Source organism: Penicillium citrinum, assembly GCF_028827155.1.
Source record: "Penicillium citrinum strain IBT 23319 chromosome Unknown utg000009l:1.0-4274883.0:1.0-4276374.0, whole genome shotgun sequence".
Classification (NCBI taxonomy): Eukaryota; Fungi; Ascomycota; class Eurotiomycetes; order Eurotiales; family Aspergillaceae; genus Penicillium; species Penicillium citrinum.
In genome coordinates, this window is record NW_026622694.1 from 1 (window position 1) to 15706 (window position 15706).

The 15706-nt window shown below is 46.8% G+C and overlaps 8 protein-coding genes across 8 annotated transcripts; 5 read left to right on the forward strand and 3 right to left on the reverse strand.

The window, feature by feature from the left end:
- Positions 1 to 64: 64 nt before the first annotated feature.
- Positions 65 to 816, reverse strand: N7469_009460 (Mannan endo-1-6-alpha-mannosidase DCW1; the record flags this gene model as incomplete). Its single annotated transcript, XM_056648365.1, has 2 exons — positions 65 to 337; positions 487 to 816. Coding segments are annotated over 2 exons (603 nt in total), but the record flags the coding sequence as incomplete, so codon positions are not given.
- A 2143-nt stretch (positions 817 to 2959) lies between these two features.
- On the forward strand, positions 2960 to 4086 carry N7469_009461 (transcriptional regulator family TF; the record flags this gene model as incomplete). The annotated part of the gene is made up of 3 exons (XM_056648366.1): positions 2960 to 3127; positions 3270 to 3817; positions 4011 to 4086. The coding sequence occupies 3 exons, from the start codon at positions 2960 to 2962 to the stop codon at positions 4084 to 4086; spliced, it is 792 nt and encodes a 263-aa protein (XP_056495497.1).
- Positions 4087 to 4266: 180 nt separating this feature from the next.
- On the forward strand, positions 4267 to 4953 carry N7469_009462 (fungal specific transcription factor domain-containing protein; the record flags this gene model as incomplete). Its single annotated transcript, XM_056648367.1, has 1 exon — positions 4267 to 4953. The coding sequence occupies one exon, from the start codon at positions 4267 to 4269 to the stop codon at positions 4951 to 4953; it is 687 nt and encodes a 228-aa protein (XP_056495498.1).
- A 35-nt stretch (positions 4954 to 4988) lies between these two features.
- N7469_009463 (fungal specific transcription factor domain-containing protein) lies at positions 4989 to 6853 on the forward strand (the record flags this gene model as incomplete). Its single annotated transcript, XM_056648368.1, has 7 exons — positions 4989 to 4995; positions 5047 to 5372; positions 5421 to 5491; positions 5545 to 5634; positions 5694 to 5720; positions 5768 to 5930; positions 5993 to 6853. The coding sequence occupies 7 exons, from the start codon at positions 4989 to 4991 to the stop codon at positions 6851 to 6853; spliced, it is 1545 nt and encodes a 514-aa protein (XP_056495499.1).
- A 419-nt stretch (positions 6854 to 7272) lies between these two features.
- On the reverse strand, positions 7273 to 7954 carry N7469_009464 (translationally-controlled tumor protein; the record flags this gene model as incomplete). The annotated part of the gene is made up of 3 exons (XM_056648369.1): positions 7273 to 7357; positions 7419 to 7843; positions 7940 to 7954. The coding sequence occupies 3 exons, from the start codon at positions 7952 to 7954 to the stop codon at positions 7273 to 7275; spliced, it is 525 nt and encodes a 174-aa protein (XP_056495500.1).
- Positions 7955 to 9463: 1509 nt separating this feature from the next.
- N7469_009465 (sterol desaturase family protein) lies at positions 9464 to 10886 on the forward strand (the record flags this gene model as incomplete). Its single annotated transcript, XM_056648370.1, has 4 exons — positions 9464 to 9486; positions 9510 to 9968; positions 9998 to 10152; positions 10213 to 10886. 4 exons carry the CDS (start codon positions 9464 to 9466, stop codon positions 10884 to 10886), a joined length of 1311 nt encoding a protein of 436 aa, XP_056495501.1.
- Positions 10887 to 11135: 249 nt separating this feature from the next.
- Positions 11136 to 12621, reverse strand: N7469_009466 (uncharacterized protein; the record flags this gene model as incomplete). Its single annotated transcript, XM_056648371.1, is given in 2 exon segments — positions 11136 to 11881; positions 11898 to 12621. The coding sequence occupies 2 exon segments, from the start codon at positions 12619 to 12621 to the stop codon at positions 11136 to 11138; spliced, it is 1470 nt and encodes a 489-aa protein (XP_056495502.1).
- A 572-nt stretch (positions 12622 to 13193) lies between these two features.
- Positions 13194 to 15447, forward strand: N7469_009467 (uncharacterized protein; the record flags this gene model as incomplete). Its single annotated transcript, XM_056648372.1, has 3 exons — positions 13194 to 13342; positions 14648 to 14725; positions 14784 to 15447. The coding sequence occupies 3 exons, from the start codon at positions 13194 to 13196 to the stop codon at positions 15445 to 15447; spliced, it is 891 nt and encodes a 296-aa protein (XP_056495503.1).
- Positions 15448 to 15706: the final 259 nt, after the last annotated feature.

The following is a 15706-nucleotide window of genomic DNA, read 5'->3' on the forward strand; positions in this document are numbered from 1 at the left end:
TCCACAAAATGTTCCCGATTCTCCTCCTTGGCATTGTGCTACAGCGGCTTCTGCCGAGATACGAAAGCCATTCATGACACTCCTCATAGGTATGTGGCGCAAGCGAGAGTATCCGCGTATTCGGCGAGATATACGCCTTGAATGAAAGCTGGTCGACATTGCACTTCCCAATAAGTTCGCACGGTGGCTCGTACATGACGTCTTTGCTAGACTCATTTTTCGAGAAGAAGTGATTGCACCGACCAAGAGGCCATCTAGCCGTGTCTTCCACGTTGACGAATTGGAGATCCGAGCTCGGACTTGTCATGTCGGATGAGTTTGAAGAAAGTGTCGAAGTCTACAGTCAGGGGTTTAGTTATGTCACCTATTTCAGGGTGGTTAAAGACGTGGGAGAAGAGGCATTCCTTACATAGTTGTACATAACCGCTGATCCGTGAAGAAAATGCTGGGCTGTATATGACCATTGAGTCCTATCATAGGAAGTACAGTTCGAGTCGTGCGTTGTTCCATCGATACTTGCCAATCAGGTGTGATCAAGCCAACGGATTTTGTCCAATCCCACGCCTTGGTAGCCCATTCAGCGTAAGTCGCATTTCCAGTATAGCGGGCTAAACGAGCAGCGACATCAAATAAGCATCCATTGGAATGGCGTTTTTGTAGCCGATCCATCATTCCAAATAATTGCCATCTTAAACTAATCTGGCAAGCCGTCATATCCCAGCGGTGGGTCCGCTCGTCGAACACAGCCTGGACCATAGAGACATAGCCAGGTGTTTCTGAAGAAGGATTGGTAAAATTGCGCTCTGCGGCCGCCATTGCAGTGGGTGCCCAAAAGCATTGATCATCGTTTCCCTCCGTACATGTCTGATTTTTTGGCATAAAATCTCCTTCTCTGCCAGTTGGTGTTCGATTGCTGAATGTGATTCATTGTAGGTGGATTCCGGTGAAAGCCCAATAGTCGACGAGAGAACCAAAGAATGCATCTGCCCACCAGAAGTATGGATCAGGAAGATTTCCCGGTACGTCACCTGAATTATTGCCAGAATAAAAAGTGACAAGGTCATAAGCTAGCGTGCTGGCTGCCGATTTATCGACTCTAGGAGCGTATGACCATTAGCGGCAAGATCAAGTTCGATAGAAGAATATCGTTTCTTAAACTTACCATCACTGTTAGTGTCTACTATTGCAGCTGCTAATGCATTTGAGTTGATATAGGACAGCTCAAAACCAAAAGGCAAGACTTGAAAATGCGCTGTCGAAAGACCATGTGGTGAGGATATGATGTACAATTCTAAAGAGAAAAGAAGACAACACAAAAAAGAGAATTCGGAAAGGGTCCTATGGGGACTATAGAAATGAAGATCCAAAAGTAACCTATAGTTAGCAGAAATGATGTTGAAGTAGCGATAAAAGAAAGGCACTTCAAATTTGCAAGGGCGAAAAACAGCAATAATATGTACTTCTCTGCGGGTGCCATTAATGTCCGCCATAAAGCAATCCGAAAGAGAGCCAAGTAGAGAAAAAAGAAAACCAAGATCCATTCCTGCACTTGGCGATGGCGGAGCCATGCCCAGGGCGCCAAAGGACCAGCGGGTCGACACATCGCACAAAGTCTGGGGCTCTGGCATTCCCATACAAATAAAAGGAGACCAATCACGGTGGTGTGACAAAGGCCACATTTTGCCAAGATAGGGAGGAATCAAGTGAAACCGATGTCAGGCAGCCACTTGGACAATCAACCAAGAGACGAAAGGTGAAGGAATTTGGCTTGGCGGAACTGGGCAACACCGGCGGACTTGGCAGACGCGTATACTTGTGTAAAACGCGAACTAGAGCGGAAATGGATTCAAAAATGGTATTGATGTGGCTGAGCAGCAGGCCAGGCTAGATCAGGCTAGATAATGGATAGTTTCAAGTTCTTCAGGAAATAATGATCTGCTGCCAGTGGCTTTCACGCAGATAGCTCCGACAGAGGACAATGACGAGTTTGAGCGTCAGGATAGTGCTAAAGTTTTATTTTTACCTTTTTATCGGAGCTTATAGAAGAGCAAGTCGCAATAGGCTCAACACACATGCAAGAAATTCTCGGTGGGGTGGTGTTAATTTAAAATCCGAAGCGTCCAAGGGAGATATACTAGTATAATAGGTGCCGTCTTCGTCTTCCAGATGAAGGTCTCTATCATCCGGGCTGGAAGCCAACCTTGAAGGCGTATTTGTATAACTTAGTCACTTAGAAGGGAAGAGGATTTGCGAGATATAGTTACTGTTGCTAAACGTCTAGATAAAACGTATTTAATATTAATTGGGCCATTCTTCTGGATCTACTGTAGATGAATACGTATTTACCATACAACTTGAAGCTTATCTGCACTAGATCCATTTGGATGGATCCAATGCATTATCCATGTCAAAACATCGAACCAAATTGTTCCAATTTTCCATCATCCAATGATTTCGAGTCTCGATCGAGAATACAGGAACTCTTTTAAAAGGGCATGGAAAATCAGATATCTATGTCATCTACCAGATGTGCCTACATCTGGAAGATGATAACGAACTTCGTTAAATTATTGGAATAATTTAACAGGTGGACTACTACCTAGTAGTCTCAGTAATTTCGACAAGTATTAGATCTGGAAGTCTGATGGTCCAATTAATCCACCTGTTCACTCACTATATTGATTCGCTTGTATACTTAAATGCTGAATCTTGGCATCGCTTCAAAGGGGTCAGACTCAAAAATAAAACTCTTTCTTAGTCATTCTTAACTCTCGATCCGACGCACTCGGTATGTATTCCAGTATATCGGATCACGATTTCTAGTTAATATCTTCATACACTAACTATTTCTCCAATCATGAAGTAACTATTAACTAAATAGGTATAGTTAAGTTAGATGTGATTACTTATCTTATGCTCCGACCGCCGGGCAAATCCGGCTGATGTGATTGGCCACTGAATGTCCCCGCACATCCTCCGCAATCCGCCATTGAAAGTCCGCAATCGCAACTGCAATCGCATTGCACTTCATTCCACTCCAACCTCGCTGCTCCTATGGCTGCTGAGTTGGGATAAACCCCAGTTCGTCAAATCCCCAGGATTCATCATCCGCTTCCTCGCGGGCCCCGTTGGCGGGGAGGCAGATCACTCGTAACCGCGCCAGCTACAGTTGTCACACATGTCGTCGTCGCAAGGTTAAGTGCTGACAAGGTAAGTTCTCCAGTTCTAGCCACGCGCAGTCTCCATCATAGCTAAGAGGAAACTTCCAGGTCCACCCGGTATGTGGAAATCGTATCAAGACAGGGGCCCAGTGCGTGTACGATGTCTCATCCGAGAAGCGGGACAATGCGAATGGGGCCGACTCATCGGGTCGATTGGCCATGGGTAAGCGCCGCCGGGCCACCCCACGAACATGGGAAGAAGATGTCGATGAGCTCCAAACAATATACGGCCATTTGCGACAAACGGGCTCCTCAGAGGAGACTAGGTCTGACCCGCGGGCCATCGAAGCGCGATTAGACAAATTGATGTCGATGATTGAAAAGATAGGCGGCAACAAACAATCGTTAGAAGATATAGAGAGGCATGCTGTGGGGCCAAATAATGGAGTTGAAAATTCCTTGCTGGAAGATCTGCGCCAAAGGAAGGCACGGGATGGGAAGCCAATCTCATCTCGCCCCTCTAGCCCGCGCCGTGTGGCGGTCGAGTCAAGCGGCGATGAGTTTCCTATCCCATCGGGCCAAGCAACAGATCTCGTCGATCCGGTTGGCAGTCTGAACTTGGGACATTTGAGCTTGGATGATGGAGGTAGATCCAGGTGAGTGAACTACCAACGGCATGCACTTATACTTCCCATGGTAACCATCAAGCAGATATGTCGGAACGACTTATTGGGCTTATATATCCCATGAGGCATGGCTTGTCACAATCATTTGATATTCATGAGTCTCACTGACATTGTGCACCCGCTAGATCAATGACCTCAATCAGCTGCTAAGAGATCAAAATAGATCACACGACACGGCTTCTTCAGAAACTGCCAATGATGACCCGAATGATCCCAGTGCCGGAAACCGAAGACAGTGAAGGGGATCTCTTGCTGGATCACCAATTCCGACTACACCACGTTCTCGTGCTGGGTCATTTCAACCCTCCGTTCTCTTTCCTTCAGGAGACTCTCCATCAACAGGCGAGAAATTCGTGGAACCGGAGATGCTGGAACATGTCCCAACAAGAAGGCAAAGTCACATATTGTACAGAGGCTTTATGTCTGGAGTACATGCCATCAGTCCCGTTGTTCATCCACCCACTATCCTCAAGCTTTACAATACCTTTTGGAATTGGTATGACTATAGTAGCTACTCCGGGGAGCCATGTCCGATCCCTTCTTTTATTCCACTCCTCTACGCGATATGGTATGGCGGCTCTGTTACGGTTTCTATCCGTACTATTAAGGCCGAATTTAATGCGGCATCTCGGGATGCGCTTTCAATCATGTATTGTGAGGCGTCAACGAGATGGTTGGCTAAAATCTCATTCCCGCGGAGTCCATCTCTCCAAGGCCTCTCCGCATATCTTATCGTTCAAACGATCCTCGCAAAAGAAGAAGAGCCTTTGACAAGTAGCCTCTTTGTCAGTCTGGCGATGCGTGTTGCGCAAACAATGGGTCTTCATCGAGACCCTGCTAACTTCCAGATTGAGCCTTGCGAGGCTGAGTACAGACGGAGGTTATGGTGGCACATAATTCATATGGATGGAGTGGTTGCCATGTCCAGTGGACTGCCTCCATTGGTAAGCGATGAAAATTACTGGGATGTGCGAGAGACGAGTGAAATTAAAGATACTCAACTTGGTACACCTGCCGCCGATACCTACAACCAGTTCATTGCCTCCAACCAGCGCCTACCAGACGATCCCGATGATCCAACCGTCTGTGGCGGGCCCTCATGGTGAATGTATTTTACCTAACCGCTCGGGGCAAATACATCATGGCTTGTAAGTCACATATAGCGATAGGCCCAGAGGCTTTCTAACATGATCTCGCAGGGTCTATTCGCCGCACTCTCAAAATTCAACTTGGCACAAAACCTGTTACTCGGCAGGATATGGAAGACCTCCGGTCAATTCTTTTAGAGCTTCAACTTAAGCTCAATTCAATCGTGAACAGGATTCCGGAAAGTCAGATAACTGACCATGGTTCTGTCTCGTCCGGGCGTGCGCTCTCGATGTCCAAATCTCCCGGGAAGTCACACTCACCTGAAAGCGAACTCCCAGGCGAAGGCCCAAATGGATGTCCAGAACAATATCATTCTGCAGTTCTTGTGTCCTTTCATAAATGGGCTCGAATCATTTTGTCCCTCTATATTGACAAGGTTCGTGGCTTTATCCGAAGGACGCGACCCAACTAACAAGGTTTCTAGGCATTCTGCGTCGCATACCAGCCTTTCCTAAAAAACGCCCGGAGCCGTATATGGCCCGCAGCGCGCCAAAGGTGAGCATGGAAGAAGACTTCCAAGCTAGAGCATTCATTTCTGACCAATCCAGCGCACTTCGTCACTGCCACGGCTTCATGGAGAAATTCATTCAGCTCGCTACGGATCCAGACTTCCAGCCATTTCAATGGAGCTGGCCAGGGTAAGAAACCTGGATAAAATGCCCGATTGCTCTTGAGACCTGACGCTAATGATTATAAGTAACCATCAACCTATGCATGCGACAATGTCAGTTGTCTAGTCGCTACTTCATTTCATGCTTCTAACCGTAGTAGGATTATGCTCATCGACCTTTACGAGCGACCTTATAGCCCCGAGGCTTTCAGATCTCGTGCCTTCATTGACCGCATACTAGCTCTATCCGGGCCAGATGGAGGCGTAGTCGGCGGCGAAGATGGTGTTTCTACACAGAGACCACTCAAGGATGGTGGCCGTGAGGCATGGATATAATTCGCCGGCTTCGCCAAAAGGCATGGCAGAAAGCTGGCCTAAATCCACAGATGCTCTGGACCGAACAAGACCAACTGCAGGCAGGCATTGCATCTCCGGCCCCGGAACTCAATGGTCCGCGAGGAGCTCTCTATTCAAATCCGCCGTCTCCAGCAGCTGCCGCTACCACAACCCAACGCCCATCAGTTCCTCCTCCCCCACCTCCCGCTGATCGTCAATTGTCAGACTTCAATCGCAAATTCTACGATATGACCCGCACCCATGTTCTGCCAAATCCTGTGGTATCATCGGTTGCTTCTCGGCCCAGTCTTCTTCGGTATTCCTACCAAGCCCCCAGGGATCCACCCACTACATCCCCTACGGCTACACGCTACAACGTGACGCCTGCAGTAGGCATACAGGCCGCAGCGGCCGCTCCTCAACCTATAATAGCAACATCACCTGGGGTTGCCCGGTCTTCACTCGACTCTCCGTCTTCCACGCAATCTCCCACGAGATCATCCACCCTCCCTGTGCTGCCACCTCCTACCCAACCAGGTTTCCCAAACACAACCCTTTCACCGAGCATGCCCTTCATGGATGCTCTATCCCCCAACCCTGCGCCAATGAGCATGCCGACCCCACCGTCAATGATGGATCCAAATTTGAACTTTGACTGGGACCAATGGGACGCTGTCTTTGGACAACATCTGCCTGTATCGGATGAACTGATGGAACTTGACCCAGTCACCGGCTTGGATTTTGCTAATATGGGTGTTACATCCGCACACAATGATCATAATGACTCGACTGACTTGGGTGGATTATCGCTGGCGCCATCTACCGATACAAATCTTTCGTCCTGGACGGACAAGGGACTGGCCATGGCGCCTCGTCCAGTGATTGGACGGGATATTGTTGATACTTCATAACTCAAACCTTCGATACCCCCATATGAAATATTGTTCATACAATCAATAGAAACATCTTTGCTTAAAGAGAGATCTTGGTTGCAAAACCTGTTTACACCAACGGTATACGGAAGCCACCAGCTACGGATTACGAGTAAAAAGATTGAAGCCGATTTTAAGAGGGAGACGTAACAGTTTATCGATTCATGAGGCGTAACTCTTGACGATCAGATGGATCGGCCAATTAGGATACGAAGATACGACGCGGAAAGCCAGAACAGACAAAAGGCCCGGCGGGAGGGACAAGAAGCAATCCGAATTCCCGTGTCTGATCTAGGCAGTAGGATATAGAGAGCTCGTGTGTCTTGTATTCTTCATACTTCATGTCAAGTGCTTTTTTTTAGTTCCTTTGTGAAATTCGCCCGCTAAGACTTAATTGCTTAGACCTTAACCTCCTTGAAGCCGTGCTTCCAGACGGTGGCGAAGGGGGTGACACCATCCTCGCGGAAGTCAATCAGGACGTGCCTAGGGATTGTTAGTAGGTGACCTTTGAATAGTGAAAATTGATAAGAAAAATGGAACATACATGGCATCACCGTCCATGGACTGACCCATGAGGACATCGTAGTTGTCGTAGTTGGCGGTGATCTTCTTCAAGGCAGTGGGGGCACCGGACTTGAACTCAGCGATGGCCTCCGCGGGCGCACCGTTCTCCTCCAACTTCTTAAGGACCTTCTTGACGTAGCTCTTCAGGTGAGCCTTGAAAGCATCCTTGGAGGGCTTGAGACCCTCCTCGGGCTTGAGCCAGACAAGACGGAACTGGTCCTCAATGTCGTGGACCATGACGGCCTCACCCTCACCACCAGCCTCCTCGGCCTCCTCAGCGGAAGGGTTGGCACCCTCGAGTTGGAAGTCTTCGTTACCCTTCTTGAGGTACTTTGCAGTCGGTCTCCCAGAGGATAGGGCAGTCCTTGGCGGGGGTGATCTTGAAGGTATCGGAGAGAATCTCGTCTCCGGAGATGATGTCCTATTGTCTTGTCAGCAATGAAACTGGGGAGAGAGGCAAGGTATACAGAGGGTATCTGCTAAGTGGGAATCATGACATACCTTGTAGATAATCATGGTGGCAGTTTAAGGGGGAGGAGAGATATATTTCACAAAGAAAGAAAAAAAAGAAAATGACTGTTAAGGAGAAAAAGGAAAACAAAAGAGAAAAGGAGGGGAAATGAAGTTTTTTTTTTTTAGTGGCGCGCGGTGGGGGAGTTTGTCTTGTTTGCATGAATCACGGGACTCTACACAACTATTTAAGTATATCTATAGTAAATTGACTATGGTAAACTGAAGATATTAGCAGAAGTGTACTAATTTGTTGGTGGGATCTCAAAAATGGCTAGTATTACTAGGACTGTTCAATGCAATTACTCTTCTGATATATACGGTCAACACTGCACTATGTACAGTACAACTCAATTCTACCTCCAGTCGCCCCGCAGTGGCACGGGCAATCTCGGCCCACTCTATGCCTATTGAGCCACTTTGTATAGATAGCATGGACAGCTGTATGTACATAGGGTATGTACATATGTTGTTGACCGCGATGTTGCTGAATCAACTATATAAGTTAACTAGTCATGACTATCACGTTGAGTGAGATGTCAATACCATCTATTATTAAGATAATTAGTTGGTGATGTACTTTACTGCCAGTACTAGTTGACTAGGTACTACAGTATAGTTAGTAGTAACCTCAATCAAGATAGTTAATGACCAATTAATTTCACAACATTGCCAATATCAATGCATCTATATAATGGTATTATACATATGTCACTCTTTTAATACTAGCACTTGACTACATCGTACATTCTCTCTAAGTACATTAACTACTAGTCACGCTATAGTTACAAGTGTACTGATCCTCGCTGTACTCCCAGGCACATACTATTACTACAGCAATCAAATGGGTTATGTCTCTACTTAGTCCATACTAGCAATATAGCATAATATTGAACTCAACTGATTAATTGATAATCTCTCTCTGTTCTATTGTATATACTAATGTTGTATATACTTAACGCACCTGCTAACTAAATGATATACTTCGGATGAATCCGCAGGCTCCCGCATACTCGTATCTTACTGTATTGAATCATCCGTTATCTACTCTCTCACTGAAGACGGCCCGTATTACCGTATTGTAATTGTCACCCTCGCCGCATCCGACTGGCGCCACTTCTTCTGGCGTCTCTCCTAATCTTCTTCGCTTCTTCTTCGTCTTCCTCTCCTCTCCTCTCTCTTTCATCTTCCTTCTTCTAATTAACCATCACTTGACCCTTACTCTCCTTTTCTCATTTATTATCTTGCGGTCTTTCACACCTAATTGTTTTCAAGCTGCTGTTTATCTCAGTCGCGCTTACCAGTCAGCAAAAGCCGGTTTTCCCCACCGATCGCCCTGGGGACTTTTTTCGTCGCCCCATTCGTTTCATTTCCTTGAATAATCTCCTTTGATTGTTTTCACCCCCCTCAGATCGTCTTTTCCTTAATCTTTGTCAACCATCAATATCATCATCCTTTACAATCCCCCTTGAATAGCCATTTTGGCTTCTTTAATTCCGATTTTTCGCGTCCACTATGGCTGCCAACGCCTCGGTCGCGTTTGACCTCCTCCATTACCCAGCTACACACTATCAGTGCGACAACCCGTCCTTCCGCCCATTTCCGACAGTCTGCTCGCCTTGATACTACCGATTGTCGCTTACTGGGCTTTGTCCGGTGTCTATCACTTCTTAGATGTGAACGATTACTTCGCAGAATACCGTCTCCATACTCCCGCCGAGCTTTCGAAAAGAAACCGAGTTACTCGATGGGAGGTCGTTCGCGATGTTGTCCTGCAACAAATCATCCAGACGATAGCCGGCTACTCAGTCGCTTATTTCGATCCTATCGAGATGACCGGCATGGACGATTACAATGTGGCTGTTTGGGCCCAGCGCGTTCGCATTGCCCAGCGCGCAATCCCCACGATTTTGACGGTCTTGGGTGTTGATGCCGCGGGTCTAGCCAACTCGGTCTCAAAGAACGGACATAGCATCCTGGCCGGTGCCCTAGCCGGTGGTTCTTATCCAGGCATGGTCCAGTCAGTAATCCTAGACAATGGAGCTGAAGTTACTGCCCCGCCTTTGCTGGTTGGGAAATGGCATTAGCCTCTTTCGTCTACTGGTACTTTGTCCCAGGACTACAATTCCTTCTGGCCATTTCCATCGTCGATACCTGGCAATACTTCCTCCACCGGGCCATGCATCTAAACCGTTGGCTCTATGGTGAGTCCATCCGGCGACTTCCGGATTCAAGAAATGATGGCATGCTAACTCGATCGATAGTCACTTTCCACTCCCGTCACCACCGCCTGTACGTCCCTTATGCCTTCGGTGCTTTGTACAACCACCCTGTTGAGGGCTTCCTTTTAGACACTGCTGGTACGGGTATCGGATTCCTGGTCTCTGGAATGACGAACCGTCAAGCCATGTGGTTCTTCACTTGCTCCACCATTAAGACTGTTGATGACCACTGCGGCTATGCTTTCCCTTGGGACCCCCTGCAGCACTTCACCTCCAATAATGCCGCTTACCACGACATTCATCACCAAAGCTGGGGCATCAAAACCAACTTCTCTCAGCCTTTCTTCATCTTCTGGGACAGACTACTGAACACCCAATGGAAAGGAGAAGTTAAACTTCGCTACGAGCGCGCACGGGAGAACGCCCAAAAACAAGTCAACATTGAAACGGCCCAGGCGGCTGAGGCTGCTGCTAATGCAAAGACCTCCACCAACGATGAGCGAGAGCCCCAGGCCGCAGTGGTTTCCACCGAGGGACCGGCCATCGTACTCGCTTGCGCCGCAAGACGGTGGACAGTCTCAAGGGCCCTAGCCATGGAGTACCCGGCAGCGTGTTGCACAATTAAAGTCGTGATGAATTTGGATATCTGTCGTTTGGTCATTGCATTGCCCTATTTTGGCGTTCTCGGAGCTGCTGGTCATTTCTCGAGATTGTGATGTTGATTTTTTGCTTTCATGTATATGGGGTTCTGCACCCTTGTGTATCAATACCATGAGAATGTGTCACCTGTCTTGCTTTTTGCTGTACATGGCTTTTTTTTCCCTACTACTTCTTCCGAGCTACTGTTAATAATGTTTATTCTTCTGGAGATTGACTTATGTCATCAGATTCAATTCATGCAATTACACCAATCTCAAATTTGTGTCTACTTATTGCTACACAAAGGATCGCGATACTGTCTCAAATCATGTTCTGTTGATCACATACGAGACTCCAAGTTGTCTCCGCCACTGACTTTGGCCCATTCCCGAAATTGCCTCCTTGTTCTGCTCTTCGTCCAATTCAGTACATTCGTCGTCCAACCAATCGCTATCAGAGCCGTCCTTATAGCCTGAGTAGTTCAATCTGGAATATTCCGGCATGGGCTGCTTCCCGAAGGGTACACGCCTGCCCGTCCGATTGGTGTTTGCCCTCGAGATACCTTCTGGCGGTATCAGACTGCTCAGATCCATTCCAGCAAAATGCTCGCTAATACCATCAATTTCATCACCTGTTCGGCTTGTCAGCAATGACTTCTCTCGGGCTTGCACTTGAGCCTTACTAGATGTCATGTCATAGCTCTTTTTATACTTGAGTGGCGAGACCATCGCTTCTGGGACTGGCGCCTCACAAGAATATGGATCTTTTACTCCAATGTTTCTATACATCTCCACCAGCTCATCGACCGCGTCAGCGCCAACGTCCATGTTTGCATCTTGTGTCCCATCCCTTTGAGTTTGCGATTTCCAATGTTGATCGTCGTCACCTCCCCAGATATCCGCAGAAGGCGAAGAAGAACTCGAGTCCTTCGATGACTTATGCTCTTCGATCTGCCTCAATGGAGCCTTCCACTTTGATTCACGGCGATGGTTCTGCTCGGCCGTTGCTTCGTCATTGCCGGATCGGTGGTGCTTACGGCGGGGGGGCCAACCCTCGCTTCTGGAATTCAGCCCTTGTGCAGGCCTTACGAGCAGCCTTCATCCCGAAAGCAAGTTGATTCGAGATATTATATATCTGCTCCGCTTCTTCTTCCCTGGACTGGTTAATACATTCATCAACAAACCCCATCAGTGTCCGTGGACGATGATTCTTTCGTGTTCGCGTCCGACTCAAAATCACCACTCGCAAGTTGCGCAACGCATCCATGTCAGACGCCACACGCGCAAGCATACAAGCCCGGCATCCGTTAACCTGATAAGGCCATCCGTTAGGAATCGGTTCTGGTGTAGACCCGGGCTTTGTCCACATTCCTTTGATCGCCCGCAGCCGCCGTAAGACTTCCGCTTCAACCGGATGACATAGTTCAGGCCATTGTTCGAACAAGTGGAAATGCTGCGTCACTTCCATCTGGACAAAATTGAATATATTTGAAATCACATCTGCGTTCAGTCGCGAATGTAATTCGCAAAGGTCTGCAGGGAGATTCTTGAAACTAAGCGATAGCGGCCGGCTTCGCCGCAGGCGCTTAGGGAGATTCTGAATCAGATTTTCAATTCGTGGAATGTATTCAGTCTGCATCACACCCGTGTTGTCTAGGTGCAGAACCTGTGTTAGCTTTCTGAGTTCGCTCCGGTCTAACATATCGACTGACCCCGGGTATGATTCAATGTCTCTGTGGCGGCGCTGGCTGGCTGGCATGGTGAATCGTTTGAATCCATCACGAACGTCACCAGTGGTCTCATTTTGGCTCATTATTAGGTTAATTCGCTCGATCTCTGCGTTTGTACTATTGTGATGTGAGAATATCTTGGTGTTCTGAAATTGGCACGGCTTCAGTGTGTGCTGAGCAGAGCAGGGACAGCTTGACCTTTATAAAGTCAGATATTTGAGATCTTGCTTTGTCTGGCTTATGCCTTTGCATCAAAGCAATCAATATTGCTATAGTCAATTTCATTTTTCAGCTACTATGCCTAAACCTGTTGGCTACACGTGCCATCTTTGATGCAGCGGACTCGAGTCATTGTTCGAGATCAAACATGTCTCACCTCCATCAAGGATTCGAATGGTTTTTGATATTTATGATTAAGTCTCTAAAACATCCTTCCTTTTCTCTCTTTACCATGTAAATGAGTACAATCATATTCTAGCTCCTTGAGACCTTTGTCTTCAAGTTCTCATGGCTAAACTTAGAATGTCTGTCTCTCCTCAACATTCCAGCCTCAAAAGAGCTTACAGCACCTTGCACATTCAATGATCTTGTTATCCCACTCGAACCTAAAAGCAGGGAAGGACCCATTCACAACCTCGACCCTCCCATCGCCATCATGAAGTTTGATACCCAAGTGTTTCTTGTCCTTGGCATTCTCTTCGTCGGTGCACTCACTGCTTTCAGCTTCCTAGCCCTCGACAAAATAGTACCAAGCATTCTCTTAGAACTTTTGACTGCATACTTTGTGAGTCCTACAATTCTAATGTTAGTGAATTCTTTCCTCAATCAAGTTATAGAGTCTGTAGCCGAGGTACAGAGTGACTTGTCTAGTCTTTACGCAGATATCACAGAAACATCCGCCATGCAACGTATTGTTTACGATCTGATCCTAATCGCTCTTGGTTTGATTAAAATACTTCTCAACTTGGCTATTCTCGAGCTCATCCTGGTCGTGCACTTTTATATTTCAATCTATCAAAGCCATTTTCGTCAGCTTAGTCGCAGTTGATCGTTATGCGCGGAGCTTCTGGAATGAGATGAGTCTTGTTTGCTCCTCCAAATATTGATATTCACTTTGCCAGATCTGGGTACAAGTCTAGTCGTTTTGGTGTATCAGGGGGTGTTATGATGATATTTCCAAGGAAATCAGGGATTCCTATTGGTAAGTAGTATGAAAGAATATGATCTGTCAACAACCTGCCACTGAGATAGAGATTACATTAAGATATAATAAGCATAGACATTATTGATAAGAGACAATCTCCTGCATATTGGATCCATATCTCTATGTAATTCTTCACCATTACCCCGGTAGATCTACATATGTAAATATAAAATAATTGAAATCTGGTCATGTTCAATTGTCGCGTGAACCCTAACTGCATCACATGACAGTCTCAAATGCTGCCTGCTTTTCTTTTCCTGCAAAACCTCAACTTTCTACAAACTCTTCGTATTTCCAGATCACACCCTTCGCATTCTCTTCGGATAGTTGCAGGTAGATCAGGGAAGTTTCAGGGGAAACCATCGTTACACAACCTTGGAGCAGGGAATCTGTCCAACTCCGCGATGCCTCAGATTCGCCTATCCCGACGAGATCCCAGCTCCACCCGCTGCCTTACACCGCATCTCCATTATTGCTGTTCTGTCGGGATATCTCGCTGTTTCTGCGATATATTTGGGCTATACCGGGTATCCTACTACCCCCTAAACCTCGGGCAGACTACTCCTTTGGATGAACTATATCCTTCACTTGGCGGCCTAGTCTCTTCTCTGTCCAACTGGCCCTAACAATCGCCCAAATCGCTTTCTTGATCTCGATCCCAGTCTTGCTACTACTTCTGCTTCCTACGGCTTGGATTATTGCTTATGTATTTGCTGGTTTTGCACTCAACTATTTGATATGCCTGAAACTCCTGAACGGAACGGAGAGAGTGTTGGTCTCTCAAGTTCCGGTATCCTCACCATCAGACCATGAACGAGAGTGTTGGTTCTTCATTAATGGTGTAGCAAATAGGCAAGTTGAAATCGCAAACATACTCTACTCTTTCATCTGTCTAACTTTAGTAGTAAATACTGGCTCCAGAATAATATCGATCAACTAGCCTACTCTTTTGGTCGCAAGATCACGGGGATTCACAATCGCACGTAAGTATTTTGCCAATTTTCCACAGTCACGAGGCTGATAGAAGATCTTTGTTTGTAGTTCTGGTTTAGTCTTTGATTTGATTGAGTGTTTGATTCAACGTTGCTTCTCCTACGCGACGGGAGACATACGAAGTGCCTATGTGCTACTCAAAAAGCAGTTATTGAGTCCCAGCTGCGACAAAGTGGTGATAATCCTTCATAGTCAGGGTGGTATAGAGGGAAGTATGGTTATAGATTGGTTACTGGACGAATTACCGCAAGACCTCCTTCGAAAATTAGAAGTCTATACCTTTGGAAATGCGGCAAATCACTTCAACAACCCTCGTCAATCCTCCAAGTGCGATCTCATTGTACGCTCTATTCGACATATTGAACACTACGCCAACTCCCAGGATGCAGTCTCCTACCTTGGGGTTCTTCATTTCACAGATGTTCCCAATCGCTATCTTGGACGATTGTTCATCCGTCCTGGTTCGGGGCATATGATGAATCAACATTATCTTGATACTATGTTCACTATGGGGTCAGATCATAGAGTACTAGACTCGAATTCATTCATGGACATGGAAGTCGACATGAAATTGGCCTCTAACGGCTACGATGGAGACTGTGAATTGAGCTTTATTGCCAGAGGCAAGCCTCGACAGTCCGACCTCGAAAGATTCTCCCAAATCTCGTGTGCATCGTGTGAAAGATTTCAGTCGTCTCTGGCAGTACCGTAACGGCGGGTCTCCAGATGAGAATCCGTCACTTTTGGATTGATAGAGAAGGGTGAATATTGGCCAAATTGACATTTTTCAGTAGTGAATACTTGTGCCCATCCTCGAACGAGACACAAACTTCTTGTCTATACCAAGTACTAGATGCTGCTTTCAAGATCGGTTGTGGGCATTTCGATCGTTGCAGCCCATTGCAGGCCGCTTATATATGGAAATGGAGGACTTGACAATTCATTGCGGGTTATATCCCCGGACATGTATC